At 39.4% G+C, this 25,630-nt stretch overlaps 1 protein-coding gene across 1 annotated transcript; it reads left to right on the top strand.

The window, feature by feature from the left end:
• The first annotated feature begins 775 nt into the window (after positions 1 to 775).
• LOC133131108 (H-2 class II histocompatibility antigen, A-U alpha chain-like) lies at positions 776 to 25,309 on the top strand. Its single transcript, XM_061246296.1, has 8 exons — positions 776 to 860; positions 1,189 to 1,363; positions 2,261 to 2,351; positions 5,272 to 5,308; positions 11,276 to 11,527; positions 12,603 to 12,884; positions 16,712 to 16,841; positions 25,219 to 25,309. The coding sequence occupies exons 1-7, from the start codon at positions 776 to 778 to the stop codon at positions 16,834 to 16,836; spliced, it is 1,047 nt and encodes a 348-aa protein (XP_061102280.1). The 3' UTR covers positions 16,837 to 16,841; positions 25,219 to 25,309.
• Positions 25,310 to 25,630: the final 321 nt, after the last annotated feature.

Here is a 25,630-nt window from a genome sequence, read left to right as displayed (position 1 = left end):
TGCAGCAAAACAGTTGAACCTGCTAAGGTGAAAAGACTACCTCACTCATTCTTAGGCAGTTATTTGCTGTCCACACAATGAGATTCCACTATTAAAAGCATTTGCTGGGAATTATTTTTACATTTTCATTTTTGTAGACAATAACAACTGAGAAGTAAAACAAATAATGGAATGCAAAGCCACAAAGCGATAACCTTCCAACCAATGATTGTAGAAACATAATTTGAACAACAGGAGGTTGTTGTGGACAATAAAATAGCAACCACAGGGAGAAGCAACCCTTAGGGAATTTCTTCTTATGACTTTAAATAACAAACACTTATTTATTGCTGACCAACATTGCAATATTAGTTCTTCCATAAGCAATGCTGTTGCTTTCATGGCAGGACATAAACTATGGGTAATATTTCTGTACAGAAATCTGCCATAACTAAACAATTAATAATAAATAAAATGACTGAATGACCCTTTTTACCTTTTGAGCACAGACCAAAAATGATCAACTTGCAGTGGGCATACAGTGCTTTTTAAAGACACCAGTTCAGCACACCCATGCATACACATGCTTATGGATGTAGAGTACTCTACTTTAGAGTCTTCTCTATTTTTTTAGTGGTAGTTGCTGTTGTTCAGTGCACTTGTCCCTGGTAATGGGTATGCACTTTTTTGTACGTTTCTCTGCATAAGAGTGTCTGCCAAATGCCTATAATGTAAGGTAATGTAATATCTTTGTCAGTGAAAATCGATGTGTGTGTGGTCTGTTTGACAGATGGTGATGGCAAATCATGCCCTTCAGCCTGAGGACACCTGTCAGTTTCTGTCAATCAGCATCACGGTGCAGGGCAAGGTTAAATACACAGGTGAGAGTGGGATAAAACTGATAGTGACATTTCCAAAATACGCTAATCTGTATGAAATATGCATAGATAGTCAGAATTCCTAATATGTCTGAGAAGTTAGTAATTATTACTGAAAACATGTGTGTCAGTGAAGCGAATTGAATTGAAATATGTGGTCTGTCTATCCCATGTGATTTGATTTATTCTCCGATTAGATTTCACAGCCTGTCATCCATGAAAATTCTATAAAATGAATTTTACTTGAAAATTCTATAAAATGAGTAGCATTATTGGCATGTATTGTACTGTATTTACATTTCTATTTCTATTGTTCCTTTATTTTCTTCAGGTGAAGTGATATATAACTATGACTATGTGGATGATGAAGAAGGGGAGAGAAAGAAGGAGGTGGAGGAAAGAGACATCGCCCATTCAAAGATAGAGTGGTTTGATTCTCGCAGTAGACACAGGAGGAACACTGATGAGAACCAGAAGACAGATGTGGAGTATGTGGTCTGTGTCAGGTCAGTTTCCCTCACTGAGTACTCAATCATTGAGAGAATGGTGAATGAATTAAAATAGAGCCTGCACACCCATGTTTCGACCCATAGTGAATCTTCATCAGGTCAAACGTGTCAACCCATAATGGATCTTCATCAGGTCAAACGTTTCCACCTATTGTGGATCTTCATCAGGTCAAACGTTTCCACCTATAGTGGATCTTCACAGGTCAAACGCTTCCACCTATTGTGGATCTTCATCAGGTCAAACATTTCCACCTATAGTGGATCTTCATCAGGTCAAACATTTCCTCCTATAGTGGATCTTCATCAGGTCAAATGCTTCCACCTATTGTGGATCTTCATCAAGTAAAACGCTTCCACCTATTGTGGATCTTCATCAAGTCAAACGTGTCGACCCATCGTGGATCTTCGTCAGATCCACTATGGGTTGAAACGTTATTTGATACTCATAAAGAATTATATTTAGTTTGGGTGTACAGGCTCTACCCTATATTGCCTTGCCCTGCGCTCGATGTGCTTGTCTCTATACAATTTTATGAATGGTGAATGAAAGCATGGGAAGGTGAATGGTGGCCACGGTGATTTGCAAATTGTCTCCACCATACCTTTTTCTACTATGGTGAGTTTATTATTTCTATTATGTTTTAGGTTCAATTCTGAGAAATATTGACCTCAGCGTTGATCCAGCTTTGTTAAAAGGATAATACGAAAATTTCCACCATGTACAAGCAAAGTCACACTAGAAGGTGACTATCAAGAGGACAGTTTAAACAAGATAATGATGTGTTTTCCATTATTAATTACATACTGTACTGTGTTTGTTGGTTAAACGCCAGTTGATCCTCAGTAAATGTGATGTGCTGGTCATTGTGCATGGGTTTGTGATCCATCTTTCAGCCATGACCTGAGCAGGAACCTCTCTGGCATGGCTATCGCTGACATTACGCTGCTTAGTGGCTTTGAGTCAGTGACTGCAGATCTGGAAAAGGCAAGTTATCATCATCATCATCATCATAGCCAGCTTTATCCAGTCTTCTGGTCTTTCTCTCTTTATTCACACTATGCTTCATTCCTACATTTTTGGTAATCATTTGCTCTTTTTCTTCCTTTCACACCGTATGCAATCTGTGTCAAAAGGAGTAAACTGTTCAGAGTTTCAGAGTTTGTGTGCTTAACCTTGTTGAGGGCCTTCTCAGTTTGTATACTACCATGGTTATTTCAGTGTATTAGATCTGGCTTGACCTTTTTTTTACCAATTGTGCCCTTCAAACCTTTTCCATTTCAACCTCCTCCTCTCTCTCCCCTCTCATAGCTAAAGGCGCTATCGGACCGGTACATATCTCACTATGAGACCACGCAGGGAAGAGTTCTATTTTGACGAGGTAAGATATACTCCATTCTAGTTTTATTTTGAAGTTGAGCGTTGTATTCTTGTGTTTAGTCTTGTTTGTTTGTCTGGTTCACGAGGCTTTAGCTAAAATTGACTCAACTTCCCAACGGCAACCCCTTTAGGAAGCCAAGTTAAGCACCAGAGAGTGGATCAGGTCATACGCTCTGTTGGCTGCTTCAGTGGGGCTAATTGTTAGAAAACTTAATTTTATTTATTTTTATTTTTTATTTTTATTTTTTCCAACATCACCATTTAAAATCCATGTAATTCTTCACAGAGGGGTTAATCAAGTTGAATACTGCCTTGGGTTACTAGAGGTAGCAGCCTTGTTTGTGCAATATTTGCCAGAGTTCTTGCTAAGAAACTTGCCCACTGGCCTATGGACAAATGGCAGGGCTCCATCGACCTGGGCTGACTTGGTGCTGTGGTGCAAGCGCTCCCATGCTGGCAGCATGTGTGTCAGTGGGCAGCATGTGTGTCAGTGGGCATGTGTGTCAGTGAGCAGCATGTGTGTCAGTGGGCAGCATGCGTGTCAGTGGGCAGCAGAGCTCAGAGCTGAGAGTTCTCCAAGACCACCAGGCAGAAGAAATGGCTAAAGCAGGAACGATCAGCTCATCCCTGCTCTCCATGGTAGCACTTGGCAAAAAAGTGTCTAATGATAAAATCCATATGTTTTACAGAAGCCCATGGCCTTGGATTTCAAGAGACAACTGTGGTTTACTGTTCCTATGGGCCCAGTGTTGTAGGGGGTATGTAGGATGGTTGCCATGGGTTATGGCAGTCTAGCAGCCAATGGAAAGGCCAGCAGTTTCTGTGGGGATGCAAAGGCAATGGGCAGTATATATTTTTTCCATGTTTTTTCCCTGCTGCTGTGGCAGTGCATATCTTAAGGCACATTACCATAAAGTCAGCTAAATGCAGTGTCCTTAAGGGGGCCAAGCTGTGTTCTGTGTGTGCTGTAGGAACATTGCACTTGGTGTTGGTCATGAGAAAGGTCAGGGATCAGCCCAGTACTGCACAGGAGGAGCTTGTTAATGACCTGAAGGCAGTTGGGACCACAGTCACGAAGAGAACCATCAGTATCACACTACACCGTGAAGGATAAAAATCCTGCTGGGTCCTCTGCTGAAGAAGGCACATGTACAGGCCCGTATGAAGTTTGCTAAAGAACACCTGGATGATCCAGAGGAGGCTTGGGAGAAGGTGATGTGGTCAGATGAGACCAAAATAGAGCTATTTGGCATCAACTCGACTCGCCGTGTTTGGAGGAAGAGAAATGCTGAGTACAACCCCAAGAACACCATCCCCACTGTGAAGCATGGAGGTGGAAATGGTATGCTTTGGGGGTGTTTCTCAGCTAAGGGGACAGGACGACTTCACCGTATTGAGGGGAGGATGAATGGGGCCATGTACCAGGAAATTTTGGGCGACAACCTCCTTCCCTCAGTGAAAGCACTGAAAATGGGTGGTGGATGGGTCTTCCAACATGACAATGACCCAAAACATACGGCCAAGGCAACAAAGGAGTGGTTCAAAAAGAAGCATATTAAGGTCCTGGTGTGGCCTAGCCAGTCTCCAGACCTAAATCCCATCAAAAATCTGTGGAGGGAGCTGAAGCTTTGAGTTGGAGAGGATCTGCAAAGAGGAGTGGACCAAAATCCCTCCCAAGATCTGTGCAAACCTGGTGAAAAACTACAACAAACGTTGCTTGCCAGCAAAGGTTTCTCCACCAAGTATTTAGTCCTATTGTTCTATCGATCAAATACTTATTTCATGTGAAAATATGATATTAAATTTATAAAATTTATATGATGTTGTTATTGTGGATTATTTTGTGATATTCTGTCTCTCAATGTTAAAATGTACCTCAAAATTCTACACAGTTCCATTCTTTGTTAGTGGGCAAACCTACAAAATCAGCAAGGGATCAAATAATTACACACACATAATTAATCACACATACATCTTAAACATTGAAAACAGCAGTTTTCATTGTATTACACTCATATCTACACATATTATGCTGACAGTGGTTCAGATGACCATTTACAGGGGTTCCATAGCATTTTGGAATATGTACGTGTGAAAAATTGTATTTTTTCTTAGACAGCCATTTGGAGTAATCTGAGTCCCTGTGTTGTTCACCCTCTACTGAATATTTACATATTGTGTGAAGTTAAGAGTTGTTTCAGGTTTGGCAATGACTATATTACTGCTTTGAGTTAAACACAGCTGCCACCGCATCTGTGACTGTTTCCATGTACACTGTGTTGGCCATGGGAATTGGACCATAGCCTTGCAGAAGATCCAATTATTATTCATTTCTTTCTTGAATTGCTGGTCTCACTTTATGGATGAGGTATGATACCTGTCTGTATAGCGGCATATTCATCAGGACAGTAGTGGCTGAACAGTCAGAAGAAGAAATTAGCAAGTGGAAATGTTTCTGTGAGAGCAAACATTTTAATTTATTTTTATGGCCCAGTTAGAGGTATGGGACATTTTATGTGATGTACAGATTCAGGCCCCAGAGGGAATATCCGTACAAATAAAAGGTATGAAAGTGCTAACCATTTTATTAAAAAAACATTGTACATTTTTCTGAGCAGCATGTTTCTACCAAGTGAAAGTTACTTCTTTTTTCTGCATTTTGTTTTTCTTATTTTCGTTGATTACTTCCTATGACAATGACACAAAACTCAGAGAAAGACTACATATTAAAGAGAAGTGTTATTTAAACCTTGCTCTTGTGTGTTTATCGGGACTGGGTATAGGTGTTAGGGTTGCTATATTAGCACAAGAATATCAGATATGTAGTAAGTAGTATTTATTATATGTCTATGGGCACTAAGATGACGTATTTAAATTGTTTGTAGTTCAAAAGTGGTTATTTTTAAATTGTCTATCTAGTGGAATAAATCAACTGAGTTTGGTTACTTTATGATGCCTGGGTATTTCTTTTTTGAGCCCAGATTAATAGATGAACAATATATCTTAGTTTAAAGAGTAATTTTGTCTGCCAATAAATCTGCGTGGAGATCTTAAAGGTGCATATACAGTTAAGTCAACTCGTCCTAATTGTCTGATTTCTCTGTGTATTGTAATAATCACAAGTAACCACTAGATGGCAGTGGTCACCTTATAACATCATGAAGCAAGTACAAATAATAACTTAAAATCTGTAAAGTAAAATAAAAAATATTTAAAAGATGATTTCATCAATTGTCAAGCATGCACATGTCCATAAGAATGATCCGTTAAGAATCATAATCATCCAGCCAGGTGCTTACAATTAAAAACAGTACCTCACCCTGGCCAGCTCCTGCAAAACAAAGGGAAACAAAATGAACAAAAAGGGGAGCAAGGAACATCACAGTCTACTGTATTTTGCTATAATGATACAGATATAATTTATTGGAACGGCACTGCTTCACACATCAGTGGAAGGTAACTGTTTAAGAGAACTCTAATTTAATTCCCATAGACTCAAGTGAAATTTAAGGAAGACAGTGACAGTCTTGCTCAGGGACACTTCGACACACCCAGTGTCGGGTTGCAACCCTCCAACTGCCAAGCCAATGTCGCCCCACACATAAATTAAATTGTTAATGTTACCAGCATTACCTGACTGGAGGAGATCATGAATTACCCTGAATCGTGAATTACCCTGATTCGTGCAGTTTCTGTACTCTGAGAGGAGCGGTAGAAGAGCTTAGTTTCTTTCACTTCCTTAAATTTCACTTGAGTCTTTGGGAATGAGATTAGAGAACTGGAGAAAGACATTGGTTATTTAGGGGGCACTTTTATCCAAAGCAACTTAAACAACTTACAAAGCAGCTTGATTGGACTAAGCCTGGGCCAATCTGTCTTGGAGCAATGTGGGAGTCCAGGGTGCTCAAGGGTCCAGAAGCTACACTGGAGCTTGAACCACCAACCTCCCAGGTCCCAGTCAGGCAAATTAACCACAAGGCTGTAGGCCATTTGATTTGGCTGCCCCTACTCTGACTATATTCAAATAAGGGGATACACACTGACTTATGCTCTCAATTATAAGTGCAAAAAAAAAAGGATTATATTTATGTTGATTGTTTGAGAAGCTGGAAAAGACAGTTGTGGCTTACCACAAAATTGCATGACTGTACACATTTAGCAATTACAATTCAGCATATTCTTTTTGCAAATCTTTCCACTAAAGGGCAGTAGTGTTCCAGCCTGTAGCGTAGTGATTACGGTATATACATAGTATACATGGTATATACTGGTACCTGCAAGGTTGATGGTCTGAGTCACAGGGGGCTGTTAATTAAAAGATAAATAACATTCAAAAGTGATATGAATTGGGGACAAAACATGCTCAATAAGCTTGTGCATAAGAATTTTACCAAAAATATGTATACTTGCATTGCATCTGCTAAGTTTAATATTTTAACACACATGTCATTAAGGCCCACTAAGGTAAAAACTTAAATTATGCAACACTTATGTTGTATTCTTGCTTCATTTAATATTCAGTTGTATAAATGGATTGTAAATGAAGTGTATAGTAGGTAGGCAGAGGGGTGTGGTAATCGTATAGCATGTATCTTAGATTAAAATTAAGTACATATATTTCATATTTAATATCGTAAATAAACATACCATCGCTGGAACTGAGCAGAGGTTTTTTCACGGAGATTTCCTGGTCACTCTGATCACATTGTACTTTGCCCCCTTGCTATTTCAACAGACTCCCTTTCCCCTGCCAACAGCTCCAGACAGATACAGTAGTGTTCAAATAAATAGCAGCAGTGCGTTAAGTGAATAAAGTGCGAATATTTTTTAATTGCTTTTTAATTGTTCAATATTTCAAATGTAGTGGAAACATTACACATTCAATTCCAAATCAAAGCATTAGCGAATGTGCAGTGTTGAAAATTTTTTCTCTTCAAACTGAATACATTTTTCAAGATTTAACTTCACTTTAAATTACTGAACAGATATTTAATTGCATAACCTTGCATAACTTTGGGCACCTATAAACAGGTATTTCAGCCCAGAATGAACAAACTACATTCCACAGTTCCTGTGAATTTTTTGGGTTTTGCTTCAGAAACTGCATTTTTAATTACCCCACAGGTTTTCAATGGGATTGAGGTCGGGGGATTGAGCTGGCCACTCCATTACCTCAATCCTTTTTGCCTGGAACCAAGATATTGCTTGCTTACTCGTGTGTTTGGGATTGTTGTCTTGTTGAATTAAAAAATCTAAAGACAACCCTCAACACAAACTTAAAAAATGGCCAGCATGAGACTAAATCTAGAATGTGGTGAGTAGATAAGAAAAAGTATCAGTGCTTTCTGTAGCCTCTATATTTGATCTTTTCAATGTTCTCAACAAATACAATTATTAAATAAATAAATACCATGCTGAAATAAAAGTAAGTTCTAGCAGTAATTTATAATGCTAGCGTCCACCCAGACTTTTCTTAAATATTTCATTATACTTCTTTATCTGAAATGGTAACAAGTTTAGAAATCCAGAAACAAAACTGAAACAAGATATTTGTACAGTGAGAAACTCCTTAACTCTCAGTAGAACTAGTATTAATTTCACAGGTATCCGTTTTCCAGAGCACATCACCTGACAACACATGATGGTACTTTTTACTTTCATTGCAATACGGATTGGACAGAATGCACAGTGGTTTGGGGATGTTATTTGTACATGTACTAATAGAATGAAAAGTCCACCCCCCCCCCCCATCTGACTATATAGTTTACCATTTTACAGAAACCGCTGTCCCCCCATTAGTCCCCCCATTACAACATAAAGCATTCTCTGCCTTGAACCTTTCCATTACTCAGCATTATTTGAATAGTAATATAAAACAATTCTGTTTAAATATATTTTTAATTGACTATGCAACACTGTACCTTCAATAATGGGGGTGAACATTCAAGAGGGAACTGCAATAAAAAGTATGCACTATTTGTTTGCAGTAATTACTGTTCATGTTCAGGTCTCGGAGAAAGAACTGGGGGCATACAGTATCAATATGTGTGTTGAATTATGTGAAACCAACAAACCAACACCACAAAAATGGTATATCTATATTATGCTCATTTATCAATGGTTGTTAAGTTATTTTATCTGTTTGATTGAATTCTGATTATTTTTTTATGTGATCTCTGTGCAGCCTACTGGCTTATAGCTGCTGTCATGTCAGGTTTCCATTGCAAATTAGATTTTAGTGATTAAATTGAGGTCAAATTAAAAAAGGTCAAAATAATACAATGTGAAAACTATAAGATTCAGCTTTGTAGACAAAGTGCAGTAATTCACTATCTCCAGTGAATTCTGCAAAAGATGTAGTTGTCAAATTCTAGTCCCGGAGGGCTTCAGGGCATTCTCAGCACTGGTAGTTCATTGATTTCTGGAAGAATCCACACACCTTTTTCTCAAGGCCTTAATTGGCAGCTGATTGACAAACCCACAAAAACCTTCATACACTACAACCGCCTGGGAATTTAGTTTGACAACCCTGCTTTAGATGTTATTACATTGAGGTCACATTTGTGAGCTTCTCACACTTCTCTCTTGCCATTGTAATAAACAGTTTGAACTAATCTATATATATATATATATATATATATATATATATATATATATATATATATATATAATATCAATAGGTGGCACTGCTGCACCTCGTAGTGCAGTCCATTATTGTCCTCCCTACTTCATAAAAATATTTCCCTGGTAATAGGTGATGCAGTCTGTTTTTTATTTGTTTTATTTTAAGGCTTAATCTATATTTCACATGTTCACATTAAGGGTTTATAATTAATGGTTGATAATATTTAGACCAAATGTTTTTGAACATTTTATAAGGTGTCGAAATTCAGAATGGTCCCCATTCCATTGCAGATCGGTTTGTGGGGTAAACATTGCGGAATTGTTATAAATGCAACTGAGACTGAGTTTCAGCAATACTTTACTGACTGCACAAACAGAATTCTATAGTAAAACCAGAGCCATGTGTCAACCAAAAACATGGAGTTCCTCTTCACTTATTTTTAAAAATGTTTCTCAGAGCATGTCCAGGAAAATAATTAATATTTAGTAATACAGATAATCCATTGAAATAACATAGTGCAAATCTCTGTTCAAATGCGTTCAAAGAAATTACCTTCCCTAGCAACTGGCAGCCTTTTTTTTTTGATTGGTTATGTGTGAATAAATAATGACACTACATGGGGGTCAGGCAGTAGTTTCACTTCACACATATGCTACTCTGTGTATACACAAGCTGCTGCACATTCACAAAAGACACAGGACCAGAGCAGAGCCAGTCTGTGCTGTCTGAAGTTGAAAATGAACCACTCCATATTCACAGCTGTGCTGTTGGGAGCAGTCTATGTCCTTGCTAAAGCTGATCGTAAGTGCTGTAACATTTAATTTTTAAATTAATTTTCAACTCAACTGTATGTGGATCTACTTCGTATGTGTATATCCATGGCTTCTCTGAAAATTCAAATGGGGCTCAAACCATGAGACACAAAATAACAATGAAAAGCTCCAGGTTCAGCAATGAAGAAGCACCATGTATCCATACCCTGCAATTCAAATACTGCCTGTTTTAACTATGATGTTTTTGTGGGTCATTTAGAGCACTTATATTTTGTGTTCGTACAAATGTGTAGCTTCATGTTTGTCTGGAGGATAAAGCCTATGATGAATGTAAAGTAAAAGTGAATATAATGAGTTTAAATAGATTATGATAAGCAATGTAACGGTAGACTGAATGCACTGTGAACAATAAATATGGTTTTAAATATGAATGTAAATGGTTGAGCAAAATACCACCTGTAGTGGATTGTATGATTTTAGGGAGCTCAAACAGGCCACTTGCAGAAAACCTAAGGTCTGAGTGAGAGTATAGGGAAATACTAATTTGGAGAGGTAAGGGTGGAGCAAGATAATGAAGAACTTGCATTGATGGACAGTTAGTAATGTGTGCACGATGTGATAGGAGCCTACCTACCTACCTAGGCATACTGGCATTCGTGGAGAAAAGGGTGTTGCAGCAATCTTAGCAGGAGGAAATTATTGCATGTAAGAGAGTTTCAGCATCAGTCAGACTGGGGGAGGAAGGACAAGCACCAAGGTGAAAGAACGCGGTTAGTCATAAAGTTAAGGATTCTGAAAAAAACAATGTTATCAATAGAAAAACAGAATTCAGTGGTCTCAGAGAGGCTGGAATTTGGTGCAAGCAGCAATAATGCCGTGTTGCCAAATTTTAGCATCATGAAATTGATAGACATCCAATTTTGTATGATTTGAATACATGCTAGGAGTGTGTGAGGAGGAAGGGCAGCGGTGGATTTGGTGCTGACATATCTGAATACCATCAGCATATCAGTAAGAGTTTAAAACATGCTTATTGATGATGTGACAAAGAGGAGCATGTGATACAGATATTGACATGGCAAACAATCTCTGAAAATGCAAGGTTTACTTTTTTTTATATTTCTCTCTTTTAGGTCATATAATTATCCAAGCTCGTGTCTGCAACACCAATGACACTGCTCCAGAGGAAGAGTTGGAGTTGGATGGAGATGAGATATTGTATATCGACTTTAAAAACAAAGAGATCATTCTTACCCTGCCTGACTTTGCTGATAAGTTGGGGCATTCTGAAGGCTGGTATGAACAAGCACAGGGGGCGCATGCTATCTGCCTTAATAACTTGGATGTGTCTGTCAAAGCTCAAAAATCCCCACCTGAGGCAATAGGTAAGAACTCATCATTTCTGACACCAACAGAATTTATCATTGTTTGAATTGTAATTGTGTTGTGTGCACACAGCTAAAGTAATACAAAATAAAGACATCTTATCATCTATAACTACAGTAAGCTTTTGGATCAGTATGTCAAAATGGATGTTGGGTCAATGTCAAATGTCTCCATACATTCAATTTTTCAACTCCATATCTTGCACACAACAGACGAGGTGACTCATCATACTGCACCTTATATTTATCATCATATATTCCCATTTCAAAACTTAAAAACCATAAAAGCCCTATTTTGGAATGGAATGGTTATTTAACATTTTTTATTTGTTTATTTGTTCTTTTATTCTGAGTACCATAATAAATGATGGAGCTCCTTTAAGTTAAGTTAAAAATGCATAAAATACTTTAGACATTCCTGCCATGTAATATTTGATGGTCTACCCATTGGTAACTGCAAAATTCCAGCTTTCAGTTTGGCACACACTTCCTTCAGTGACACATTTAGTGTGAGAGGTTGATAAACATACAATATACAGTATAATTACCATCATAAAGGAAAACACCCAATGCACTACAAGTCAGCTAAAAAAGGTGCTCAACAACCAGGACAAATGGACTGTGAGAGTGGATTCCTTACCAGGACAACTTCACAGGGACAAGAGACAAAATAGTGTGAGGAAGTCTGAGGAAGACGTTGTTTGGCATTGAAACGTCAATCTCCCCTGTCCATTAAACAGTGCATTACTCAGTTTAATGCTGGTGCATAGCTAGCATCAATGTTGATCCTGATACCTGTAGTTTTTCTCTTTCTGTACCTGAAACGTGAAATGTCATGACCACTCTTTGAGCTTTTAGTGGAATTGACTTGGTTGCTAGGATGTTCCAGTTATTATTTAACACTGCAAAACCTGATGATTGAATGATTTGTCTACATTGGGTCCTGCAAACCTGAATTCATGAATTTCAATCACATGACCAAATTGTTGTGGTGACCATATTGATGACCAAATGATGATTGCTGACTGGGTTAGATTTGAAAATTGAGATATGACCTGGATTTATTATTCCACAGATCCTCCTGAGAGCACAGTCTATGCAAGGGAGGAAGTTGAGCTGGGGAAGAAGAACATCCTGATATGCTTCGTGAACAATTTCTATCCCGCTCCTGTCAAAATGACGTGGACCAAGAATAATGCTGAAGTGAAGGATGGAGTGACTCTAAGCCGCTACTATCCCAACCGTGATTTTACCTATCAACAGTTCTCCACTCTGAGCATCACTCCTGAGGAGGGGGATGTCTACTCCTGCACTGTGGAGCACAAGGGGCTTGAAGATCCCTTAACCAAGATCTGGGGTGAGGATCCAGTGTAATGGAAAATTAGTGGTAGGATTTCTCAGGCAACACATTTTGGAATCTTCTTGACAAAGTGCATATTTGTACACAACATTTATAACATAGTGAAACAGTCTGTATTGATCACTTCACACTTCAATTCCTGTTCCCTGTGATTAGTATATGTTCTCAGTATTAACTACGACATGGTACATAAAACAGTTTCCAGGCCTCAATGGGTAAGTCTAATTATAGGTTTGTAAAAATGGATGCTAAGGCAATGGCATGCAGTGGTAAAAGGCCCAGAATGTCCTCCCAATTATTTATTTCCAAATCACCCAAGAGAGTTTTAACATGTATTTTCAAATGTTTTTGTGTGGGCGCAGGGGAGATGTGCATGTGGGGGTGGTGGGTGGCTTGTACACGTGGTAGCCATGCAATTAACAATTAAATGTTTCTGGGGAAAAAAGGGTTCGAACAAACACATTTTTAATTTACAAAGCACAATCATTTAAAGGAGTATATAAAACAATGAGAGAATGTGTAAATTAACATTTTAAAGTGGTTAAAGAAGGTGCACCATGTTAGGAAACGGCATTGGGCAGATGATACTAATGAATAATGAATAGGGCTGCCTGTAGCGTAGTGGTTAAGGTAATTGACTGGGACACACAAGGTCGGTGGTTCTAATCCCGGTGTAGCCACAATAAAATCCGCACTGCCGTTGGGCCCTTGAGCAAGACCCTTAACCCTGCATTGCTCCAGGGGAGGATTGTCTCCTGCTTAGTCTAATCAACTGTACGTTGCTCTGGATAAGAGTGTCTGCCAAATGCCAATAATGTAATGTAATGAATAAAAAAACACAGAATGTTAATACAAGCAAGCAGACAATGAGTTATATGTGTCAATCGAATAGATTAAAGTCAGTTTTTTTATGGTTATGAGAAACGCCATGAGGTAAGTTTACCAAAGGTTTTAGGAAGAAAATAGACAACTATGTAAATGGTAACTGGCAGGCATTTATATAGCGCCTTTATCCAAAGCGCTGTACAATTGATGCTTCTCCATTCACCCATTCATACACACACTCACACACCGACGGCGATTGGCTGCCATGCAAGGCCCCGACCAGCTCGTCAGGAGCATTTGGGGGTTAGGTGTCTTGCTCAGGGACACTTCGACACAGCCTCGGCGGGGGATCGAACCAGCAACCCTCCGACTGCCAGACGACTGCTCTTACTGCCTGAGCCATGTCGCCACCTGTTGTACCTGTTACAATAATTGCATTACATTACATTAATTGCATTTGGTAGACGCTCTTATCCAGAGTGACATACAGTTGGACCGCACCCCTGGAGCAATGCAGAGCTATGGGCCTTGCTCAAGGGCCCAACGGCTGTGTTGAGCTTATCGCGACTACACCGGGGATCAAACCACTGACCTTGCGGGTCCCAGTCATGTGCTGTAACCACTACACAACAGGACCCCCCATAATGTACATGTTATACTCTCACCTAGATTTGCTAATTGGCATAATTCTTCAGCCAAGAGTTAGAAATATTAATAATTAATCATTGGTGGGTCCTTTATTCTGCCTTTAAATTTAACAATATATTCCTGTGATTTGGATTCAGAATTGTTTATTGTGTAAAAAGATGCTGACGTTTCAGTCACCATGTCGGTAATGAGTGAGAATGATGGTCAAGAAGCACCTGTGTGAAAGGTAGTCAGAATATGTGTGAGGCAAGCACCCCCTCTACAAATGCTACAAATTGTAAAGCTTCTTGAGCATTAGAATGTACACGAATGTATCAGAATAATGGGCCTCATGCAAGAACTTGTTCTTAAATTGCTAGTACAAATGATTTAAGAGAACTTGGCAGATTCTCCCATTTTATCATATTTGTTCTCAGGTAGGAACATAATTTACAAGTGGTCCCAACTTGTCGTACGAATCATGCAAACAACACATTCCATTAATTTTCTATGGAGAGGGTTGAAGTGCGTGTCAGCGCCTGTCTCATAGAACTCAGATCAAATTATTTCTTGCTGCAAATGTTTTCAGAAACGTATTTTAATGGGCTGTTTAAGAGGAATAAGAGAAAGTTTATCAACCGTCTGCCATATTGTTATTTAGCCAAAACCAATTATGTCCTTTGTTCTTGTTAAACCCATTGGCCATTAACCGATGGAACCCACCTAATGTACCAAAAATACTGTATTATAAATCTTCATGATATGAAAATGTTTTTTCATGAGACTGAATGTGTAATTGGGCCACTAGTGTGTCTCCACCTGTTTTCTTGCAGGCACTTCAGTCCTCTGTCAACAAGAGGTCAATAGCCATTTAATCAAGCAATGTGCCAAACAACCAATCCAATCCAACCAATCCAAGTAATTACTTGAAATTAAGCACAGATGATATGATGAGAGATGTTTACAAGTGAAAGTTACATACAGCTGAATTCAGTCTGATTATGTAGGACTGTGGGCCTGCTGCGACAGTATTTTGAAATCCAGGAGATGTTACTTCTAAGTGGAAGATGCTCCCAGTTATATCACTTAATATGCACAGAACTAAATTAATTTATAACATATACAGTCCCCTCCAAAGGTATTGGAACAGCAAGGCCATTGTTTCTGCAATATACTGAATACATTTGGGGTTGAGATAAAAAGATGAACACGAGACAAGAGTTCAGAATTTCAGCTTTTATTTCCTGGTATTTACACCTTGATGTGTTAACCTACTTATACATAGCACTTTTGGTATTTTACATTTTAGTCATTTGGCAGACGCTTTTAATCCAAAGCGACTTACAAGTGCATAGGTTCTACCATAAGTCAGAGCATCACATCCAGAAACTGGTATGATCACTATTCTTCAAAGAAAGTAAAATAACTATGACCGAGATGCGTTTGCTTATTTAAGGATATATAAACCCACAACAATGTCACAGCAAATGTTATTTTCCAGTGAGTGGTTAAAATATAAAGACCTGTAAAAAACGGACGTACTGATATAAGACACGGAAAGACATGGGTCCTCCTAAACCACGGGCCCCAGTGCAGCTGCTGCACTGCCTATGTCACTGCCACTGAAACAGACACACTTTGGAGTGCCACTGCTAAGGGTCTGAATACTTCTTTAAATTAAATTTCAGTTTTTGATTTTTAAAAGACTGTGGCCAGACAGTAGTAATTTTTTGTCTCTTGTGTCTTTCAGCCAGAGGGTTTTCAAGGATTATGTTTACAGCAGCAGTCCCCTGTTCAGCTGTAAATGTTGCTTCTCTGCCACAAGCATATGGTCTTCTCCCAACCCTATAGTGTTCAGTAAAACCAAAAATCCATGATAGTAGTTATATGTAATGTGAACACAATGTGAATGTAACCTGTATGTACAGCAGTTGATGTATATGGTACAGTATACTGTAAACGGTTCATTGCTCTGTGGTTACAGTCGTAGTTACCAGCTCTCCCTCTATATAATCGCGAGGAAGGTCTCATTTTTGTCCTTGCATGATTTGTTGCTGAATGGCCCACAATATTCATCACTAGGACCCAGATATCACTGTATTCATGTGTATAGCTGCATGCAGTGAGATGGAGTCATGAATGACCCCATTTTGCCCTGATCTTGATCTGTAGTCTAATCATTAAGAATATATTAATGCAAATAGGGTTCAGGGATAACCCTGATCTCAGAAATGTGTATTTGGAAATTTGGAAACTTATTAAAATTGGTTTGCTTGAAAGGCTCTCTATATACAGTGATTGTTGTTAGAAATTGAACATTGAAGTTATTCATGGATGCATTTTGCCTGAATGAAAGTCCTTTCTTCACACAGAGCCTGAAGTTAACACTGAATCAGACATGGGAGCAACAGTGTTCTGTGGAATCGGACTGACCCTGGGTCTGCTGGGAGTGGGAGTTGGAACTTTTTTCCTCATAAAAGGAAATAACTGCAACTAAAAGAGGTATTGTATGCACCAAACAGTCTGGGTCATGTGGTATTCTCCATCAGATTTTGTATTTATATATATATATATATATATATATATATATATATATATATATATATATATATATAATGTGTTCTGAAAGATATAAAAATGGGAACATGATAAATCTCTCAATAGCATTTACAGTGGGCTCGAGAATTATTGGCAACCACAATAAACACTGTAAACAAAAAAATAATACAGTTATTGACATAAGATTTATTTTCCAACATGTGTAAAGTAGTGCACTTTATTAATGATCAACCAAATGGAATGGAATGGGATCAATCAAAGTCTTGCATTTTTTCAGATAAAAAAAATATATTTCCCCAAAAACAACTTCCACAATTATTGGCACTCTGGTTAAATACTGCACAAACATCCCTGGCAAAGATGACAGCCATGACACTTTTCCTATAATTTGTAATAAGGTTAGAGTCTGTAATTTAAGTCTAGAGACTGAGATGATCATTGCAGAGACTCAGGTTTTTAATTAACCATTCCTGTGTGGATTCATGTATGTTTGGAGTCATTATCCTGCTGGACAATCCACCTACGACCAAGTCTCAGCTTCCTAGCAGAGGCAACCAGACTTTCTGCCAAGATTTCCTGGTACTTTAATCTTAAATAGTGAAATCAGAGAAGGAAGAAGTTAGAGCAGGAATGAAGATTAGCATCATCTTTCCAGGGTTGAGCTTTAGATGGTGATTGTCCATCCAGCTGTGGAGGTCTCTCAGGCAAGCAGAGATACGGACAGAGACCATGACATACCATGAGCAGAGATAACAGGGTCAAGGGATCTAGATGGAGAAGAGGATGGGACTGAGGACTGAGCCCTGTGACAAGGGGACGCGGGATTGATACTGTACCAGCCTGAGAACTAAGCCCTGTGACAAGGGGTCTCCATCGAGTGGCCAGGTCTGAAGCCAAACAGCAGGTTGTTCTGTGAAAAGAAAGAAGAGAGTTGGTTAGAGGCAGCGCAAGTTATTTGGATAGAAAATGTACAGATACCCACCGGTTGTTATGTATGATAGTCCAGAGTGGGCTTCTTCAGGAGTGGGGTCATGAGGGCCCTCTTTAAAACATTTTTTTCAATGAATTTATTTAGGATTTTTCCCTTTTTCTCCCAATTTAGTAGGCAATCTAATCCAATTAGTGTTAGCTGGGGTACAGAGCTCATAGCCCACCCCTCGGCGGCCCAAAGGAAGAACAACACACCATCTTCAATCCGTCTCGTCACATGTTCGTGACCGTGACTGTGATTCCACGGCGCCCAGGGTGCTATTATGCACAGCGATCTGCTAACCCTGCCAAGGCCCTTCCTCTGGAGCAGCAAGCCAATTGTGCCGCTCCACATGAGCCTGCCAAACGTGGCTTTTGGCAGGACCAGGAATCAAACCCCGGTCTTCGGTGTGCATCTTAACCTGTTGTGCCACCACAGCTCTATATGAGAGCCCTCTTGAAGGATGAGGGGAAAACCCAGTATTACTTTTATTTTACTTTTATTGACCTTTCAGCATTATCTCAGGCTCATAAAGACAATTGACACTAAAAACACTTTACATGATTATTTTGGTGTTAAATGTGCAATTATCTTGGCTAAAATATCTCATATCACAAATCTGAAATCTTAAATCCGCTACATTTATGGATACGCATTGAGTCTGCATATCTAGGGGATTTTTAACCAGTCACTGAAGTTAATCAGCTTTCTGGCAAAGCCAAGAAACTGTTGAGAGCCCTGAGTACCTCTGGCCAAGTATGATTTTACAAGCTAGTTTCTGCGTGCTTTCCAGTCTTTTAGCCTGGGCTGTAGTAAGGGGACTGCATACTCCAGCACCAGATGCACGTAGCCTGTGTAGATGGAAGTCTTGGACACCAAATTTCTTCAGGCGACACAGTGAAAAAAAGCTTCCTGTTGGCTGAGGTCAAAATGTGTTCCACCTGACTGTGCCATTACAAGTTAGACTGGATGGTGACCCCCAGGACTTTGACTGTGTCACAGGCTTCCAGTATGTTCTGGTCAATGGAAAGAGTCGGCAGGGCTGGTGTATGTCTCATGCTAGTGACATGTAAAACTTTACATTTCCTTGTGCTGAGTTTCATTTTTGCTCCTCCACCCAGATATCAAAACCATTCAGGGCCTATTGGAGAGTACAGGGTAGTTGGGATGTCCAGGTCTGGGCCCAAGTCATATCATCCACATAAATATTTTTTGTGGTCTGTTCCGTCCTGGAGGGCACTGTTAATCAATGCTAGGAAGACTATAGGCCCTAGTACGGTTCTCCACATGTGGGATATTCCCAATCCCAACAGTAGATACTGTGGCTAAAATGCTAGATGCATGCAATAAGCCAACAGGTCCACCAAGATAAGCGTTTAATGTTATAGTGGACCAACCATTGGATTAACTAGCATGAAAGACTAGAAACAGAGGTGTTGAGTAGTTAAACACAGGTGAAGAATGGCTAGACATTAAGGATTTTCAGCCATCCTCACACATTAAAGTGTGTTCAGACCACTTCAGATCACAGGTAATCTGACCAGAAAAATCAAACAAGCAAGCTCACTAGCTAGCTACGTTAACATTACAACTTGAACAAACAAATCAAGCCAATGCCAATCACCCACATGTTCAGCACAAAATTGTGGCCGCATTCCCCGTCCTTATAAATAACTTAGGCATTTTTAATCCTAGATCATTTTTCTAAAGTTAGCTCTGTATCGTAGCTTGTTTGAAGGTCATGGCTGTGTGTTAACAATGGGTCACGTCTTCCACAAGAGAAAAGTGAGACAACTCGCTATAAGAAACAAAAGTAAAGCGGCTGTCAGCCTTGGAAACATCCTGAGCCAATCATCTTAATTACAAGCGAAACCTCAGTACTTCCACTTTAAACTCAGCCTACCGCTCCTTACTTGACAAAGGTAGCCATTAACACAAGGTGAAAAATAAACTCAGTGGATGAACAGCATATGAGTGCAAGCGTGCAGCAAAAGGGTGCAATAAACTCCCACCCTAACACTTGGCCTAGACAGAAGGAAGATTCTGACAGTGTCTCAATTCCCAGATCAATTCCCAGAGGAATCCCGTACACCAAATGTCAAGTGTCTGACATTTGTGTACCAAAAATAATGTGAACATGAAGGTGAGGCGGACCGTCCTCATTCCCCTAAGATGATGAAGGATTGATGATACATGATCCAATATCATCACGGGTAAATGATACTACTCCATCCACACCTGACATTTGTGCTCAAACAAAAATAAAAGACTAACAGTGCTAAAGCTCAATGAAGAAGTAACAAACAAGCAGCGAGTCTAGTAAAGACTGGGCTAATTTAGATCTGGTAAACCTTTTACCCGATTACCCAGTGATTATCCACTGCACGAGGGAGACCTGAATGTGACACTTAGCAAGTGTTACGACTGGCTCGTTCTAGTCGTGAACAGGAAAATGAGACATGCGACAACAGGCTTACGAGATAACCAATTATTTATTCAATGTAAGTTATTATGGGGTATGAGAGATCAGTATGACTGTGGTGTTGCATGTAGTCAGAATAACAATGTTGCCGGTGCAAAAATACAACAAAAACCGTCTGTCCTACGACAGGTGTGATATTACTGCCCCCCAAGCAGCAACACTTGAGCTCCTTTAACCCGGAATTAAACTCACTCCAGATGCCGCTTGTGGAAGGACCATGCCCACCAATCAACCTGTTGGAAGGCATAAGGGGAAAATGTTAAAATGCAGCAGCGGGGGTGACACAAGGCAAACCATGACAGCCAAGAACAGAAAGCTGAGGCTGCAGTGGGCACAGGCTCACCAAAACTGTTGTTGACAGTTGATGACTGGAAAAACGTAGCCTGATCTGATGAATCTCGATTTCTGCTAAGGCATGCAGATGGTAGGGTCAGAATTTGGCACCAACAGCATGAATCCATGGACCCAACCTGCCTTGTGTCTACAGTCCAGGCTGGTGGTGGTGGTGTAATGATGTGGGGAATATTTACTTGGCACTCTGGGTCCATTAATTCCAATCAATCATCGTATGAATGACACAGCCTATTTGAGTATTGTTGCTGACCATGTGCATCCCTTCATGGCCACAATGATGCAATCATGTCAACATGGAACACAGTCTCAAAGGCATGTTTTCAACATCTTGTGGAATCCAAGAATTGAGGCTGTTCTGAGAGCAAATGGAGGCCCTAACCAGTGTTATCCTAATAAGGTGCTCAGTGAGTGTATATCACAACGTCTAATATAGACAAAGATGGTACAAAGATGGATCTGCCAACACCAATGCCTTGCTGTGTAAAGCGCTTGTCCTTTGGATCAACCTCTCCATGCCAGTTGCCACTAGACGGGTAAAGACTGGAAAACCAACAGGCATTAGTTAGGCTATCCAAAGCGTCTAGAATGGATATACACCCATTCTAGTCTCATCATTTAATTTTCAATGATCTACTCAAAAGATCAGGGCTCAACATTAACGGTTACCCTCGGCAACCATTGGGCAATTGGTAACCATTTTGAGGCCTCTGGCTGCCTTCTTTGGCAACCGCTTTTTCCTGTCATTTATATATAACAATATATACTCAGCGACCACTTTATTAGAAAGACCTGTACTCCAGCTAGTTAATGAAAATATTGAATCAACCAATCATGTTGCAGAAACTAAATCCATAAAACCATGCAGACATGGTCAAGAGATACAGCTGTTTTTCAAACCAAATCTCAGAATGGAGAAGAAATGCAATCTAAATGACTTGATTGTTGGTGGAAAGATTGTTGGTGCCAGACAGGGTGTTTTTAGTATCTCAGAAATTGCTCATCTCCTGTGATTTTCATGAACAACAGAGTTTGCAGAGAACTGTGCTAAAATCAAAAAACATCCAGCAGTTCTGCGTGCAAAAACAAGTTGTTAATGAGAGAGGTCAGAGGAAAAGGGCCAGGTTGGTCAAAGTTGACAGGAAGGTGACAATAATGCAAATAACCACACATTACAACAGTGGTATGCAGAAGAGCATCACTGAACAAACAACACATCAAACCTCTAAGAGGATAGGCTACAGCAGCAGAAGACCAATAAGTCTAAAAAAATAAGTATCAAAATATCTTACAAAGTGGTCACTGAGTGTATAAAGACATACCAAACTGGAAAATCCCATTTTAATAAAATGTCAACATATTATTTTGTTGCCTCTGTAAAGTTACTGTGAACTAGCCAACATGCGTGTGCAGCAAGATATGTAGTTGCACTTACCGTTCTGTAGCCACTTTCGACACAAATGCACAACCAGCTTGCTGTAAGTTACTGCAATGGTGAAACAAACAAAATTTACTGTTGAATAAAAAAAGTCAAACAACAACCCATTGACGTCATAAAATGATTCACACGATGGTACTGACACAGGCACAGCCAAACCTGAACGAAGAAAAGCAGACCTTTGTCAAAGCTTGGAAGGCAAAGTATATCCTCACATCTTTGAGAGGGATGGGACATTATATTGCAAGCCATGTACAACATACACCTCCATCAGTGAGAAAGGGCTAAATTATCATGTAGGCACATAAGAATAGCCTACAGCTTGTGGTATGAGAGAGTGATGTATTAATTGGTCCTTAATTCATCCACAAAGTATTACTGTCCTGTGCTAATAACACAATATTAGCATGGGGAGGCATTAGATGATAAAAAAACATTTTTTGCCACAAAATATTCTTGCAGGAAAAAATATTCACTTTGTATTTTGAACGCAATTCTACCATTATTTACATTTAAAACAGGTCTGAATGACCTATACTGGAGCCAGCCGCAGTGGGGCTAGTGAGCACTGTCTCTCAGCATGACCAGGAAATGATCTTCAAAAAAGAATCCTGGAAAGCACACCTTCGGTCAACCTAAGCATTGAAACACCCGGAAGTATGGCTGCTGAGTGCAAAAGAGGTTTTAATTAAAATATTCTGGATTTAACATTTTTGTTGGATAAAAAACATTTGATCACAAAAAAGGAAGTGAGTTTCAAGCCTTTAAGCAGTGGTTCCCAAACTCGGTCCTGGGCCCCCTGGGTATGCTGGTTTTATTGATATTTTAAGAAAAGAAAAGTTAAAAGGGTTGTTGGTTGGTGTTCTGCGGCACAAAGCTATTATGAAACTTACAGACAGCAAGTTGCAAGCTTCGCATTTAGCCTTAACATTTACACCATTTGGTATTTTTTGAAAACAAAAACCTGCACAAACATGATCTCCAGGACTAGAATTGGAAACCCCTGGGCAAAGCTTATGTATCTATCATTTACCATCTCATGCGAAATCGCAAAAACATTGGAATGACACAAAATGCCTTTGGACTGCATTTAACAAGAGATGTTCTGCAATATTGTGAGCATAAGAATGAATGGTAAGGGGTTTGCTTTTCAGCAAACTGTAATCTCACCTTTCTGTTCTTCAGTCGTATCAGCGGTTTGCATCTTGTAGTGTACCCTCTGTAATTCTGCTGGTGTCTTCCACATATGGTAGACTTTGACACATCTACACCTGCATCCAGGAGAGTGCTTTTGATCTGTTGAGAGCTGACAGTCTACACTTCAACCTCATTGTCATTGTATCCTTTCAAACTCAAAGTGCTAGAGTACAGAACCTAAATGACTACAAATGTGTCACTGTCCAATGAATTACGGTGGTCACTGTACATGTACATGAATGCTTACACCTATGCACACATATATTCTTGTTGCCTTTCTATGAATCAGATTTGCAGCATATTTCATGTATTAGACACACAGCCCTCTCCACCATGTAATAGATATATTGGCAAAAGAAAATGTCCCTAGTGACGTACCTCATATGCACAACGCCCACTGAACTTCTGAACTTCTCTATTTTTCTCAATGCCCAACATGTTTGTATTATTATCAGTCAGGTGTATGCTTTTTTCTTTTTTGCTTTCCAAAATAGGAGAGTATAGGGTTTTAACTGTCTTGCCCTGCCCCAGTAATAATTAATCATAATGAATGTGTCACGTTTCAGGTCTGTCCTGCCATGTTTTATGTTTATTCATTTTGTCTTAGTCACGTATTGTCTTATCATGTATTATGTTAATCTAGGTTCGTCATGTTGTTGTTTCTTGTTATGATTTATTTCCTCGTCATGTCTAGTTATGTTTCGTTACGATTATTTTACCTTGTTATGCTGAGTGGTTATCGTCTTAGTTCGTTTAGTGTGATTTTTTGATTTATGTTTTTTGTTACGCCGACTGGTCGTTGTTTAAACATACACTTTTACATGTCTTTCCGCAAACCTTGCATTCCGGCTTTTTCTCTCTCTCTTTCTGTCACTCACACCCTAATTGTTTCCATTTGTCTATTTACTAAAACTACTAACGCTAGATCAGGATTGGGTAGAACTAACAAACTAATCATGTGTTCATGTTACCTTACGTTTCTCGTGCATATCATTTACTAATTTACTAATGCTAGGGCAGGATAGGTTTATTACTAACGATTACTAATTACCTTGTTAAACTTGTCATCCATCGCACCTGTTTTCCATTCCCTTGCTGCTCTCTAACTAATTGTCTACACCTGTCTACACCTGCATTTATAGCCCAGTCGCGCTTCTGTTCGTTGCGAAATTGTCTGCCTCTTGTACGTCAAAGCAGCGCTTGAGCATTGACTGGCATTGATTACACGTTACGATCCAAGCCTGTTACCGATTATTGATTTCTGTTTCGTTGACCACCGTTTGTTTTTGACCACGTCCTCGCCTACCGTCTTTTGTACCTTTGCCTCGCTGTTCGTTTTATGGTTTCGACTTCCGCATCGCCCACGACTACGACCTTGCCTGCTGTCCGCCTGTACTTCTGCCCCGCTGACAGCTCTCCTGCTACTGGACCTCCCTGCACGTCTACCGACTACGAGTTTGCCTCTTCCCTCGGCACCGTGCTTTTTGTTTGTTTATTGTTTCGTTTGGCTGGATCTACGTGTATGGACTTTGCTTGTTTTGACTACGCTCCTGGGATTCGTCCCGAATAAAGCCCTGACGGGACTTTATCCTATTATTGTTTCTGAGTCGTGCATTTTGGGTCCAACCCCCACGCACCCGTCTCAGAATGAATAATTATACATAGTATTGTGTCCATTATAACACGCTCTTAATTTGTCCAATGTGAAAATAACTGGATAAAAGAATCAGAGCATCACCTCAGATTGATGTAAGAATTATCACATGACACCACTTGCTAAAAAGCGGTTAAATGTAGAATTACAAACTGGTTGGTTCATATGAATTATGATGTGATATGTCCTTAAATAATATTATAATAATATTATTTTCATTTTGTCCAGGTCTTCATGAGGATTCAAGGCCAAGCCATGAAGAAGACTTAGCTATTACTCATGATCAGGGTGTTAAAATAAATTTCCTTTATGTTGTAAATACAGATTTCAATATTAATTGTGATTTAGAAATACACTGAATAATTCAGAAAGTGGCTGTTTTGCTCTTTTTTTATTACAAAACTAAAACTACAAAAACAAGGAAGAAAACGGAATATTACAGAAGACAATGAATCCAGTAAGATCCAGTAATGAACTGTATCTGCACCAATTTCTTCTAAACTATTCCCATCATAGTGTATCAATATGTAATTAGAGATACATTTGAGGGAATTCCTAATTGTGGATACATAATATGCTTGTACAAACAGTGAAAGTGCAGTTAACCCTTTTAGTGCCAAGACTGCCTTATGGCACTGAG

This window comes from Conger conger, chromosome 1, assembly GCF_963514075.1.
Source record: "Conger conger chromosome 1, fConCon1.1, whole genome shotgun sequence".
NCBI classification, from domain to species: Eukaryota; Metazoa; Chordata; class Actinopteri; order Anguilliformes; family Congridae; genus Conger; species Conger conger.
Note: the sequence above shows the minus strand (reverse complement) of the source record. Positions and strands in the feature narration are given on the sequence as shown.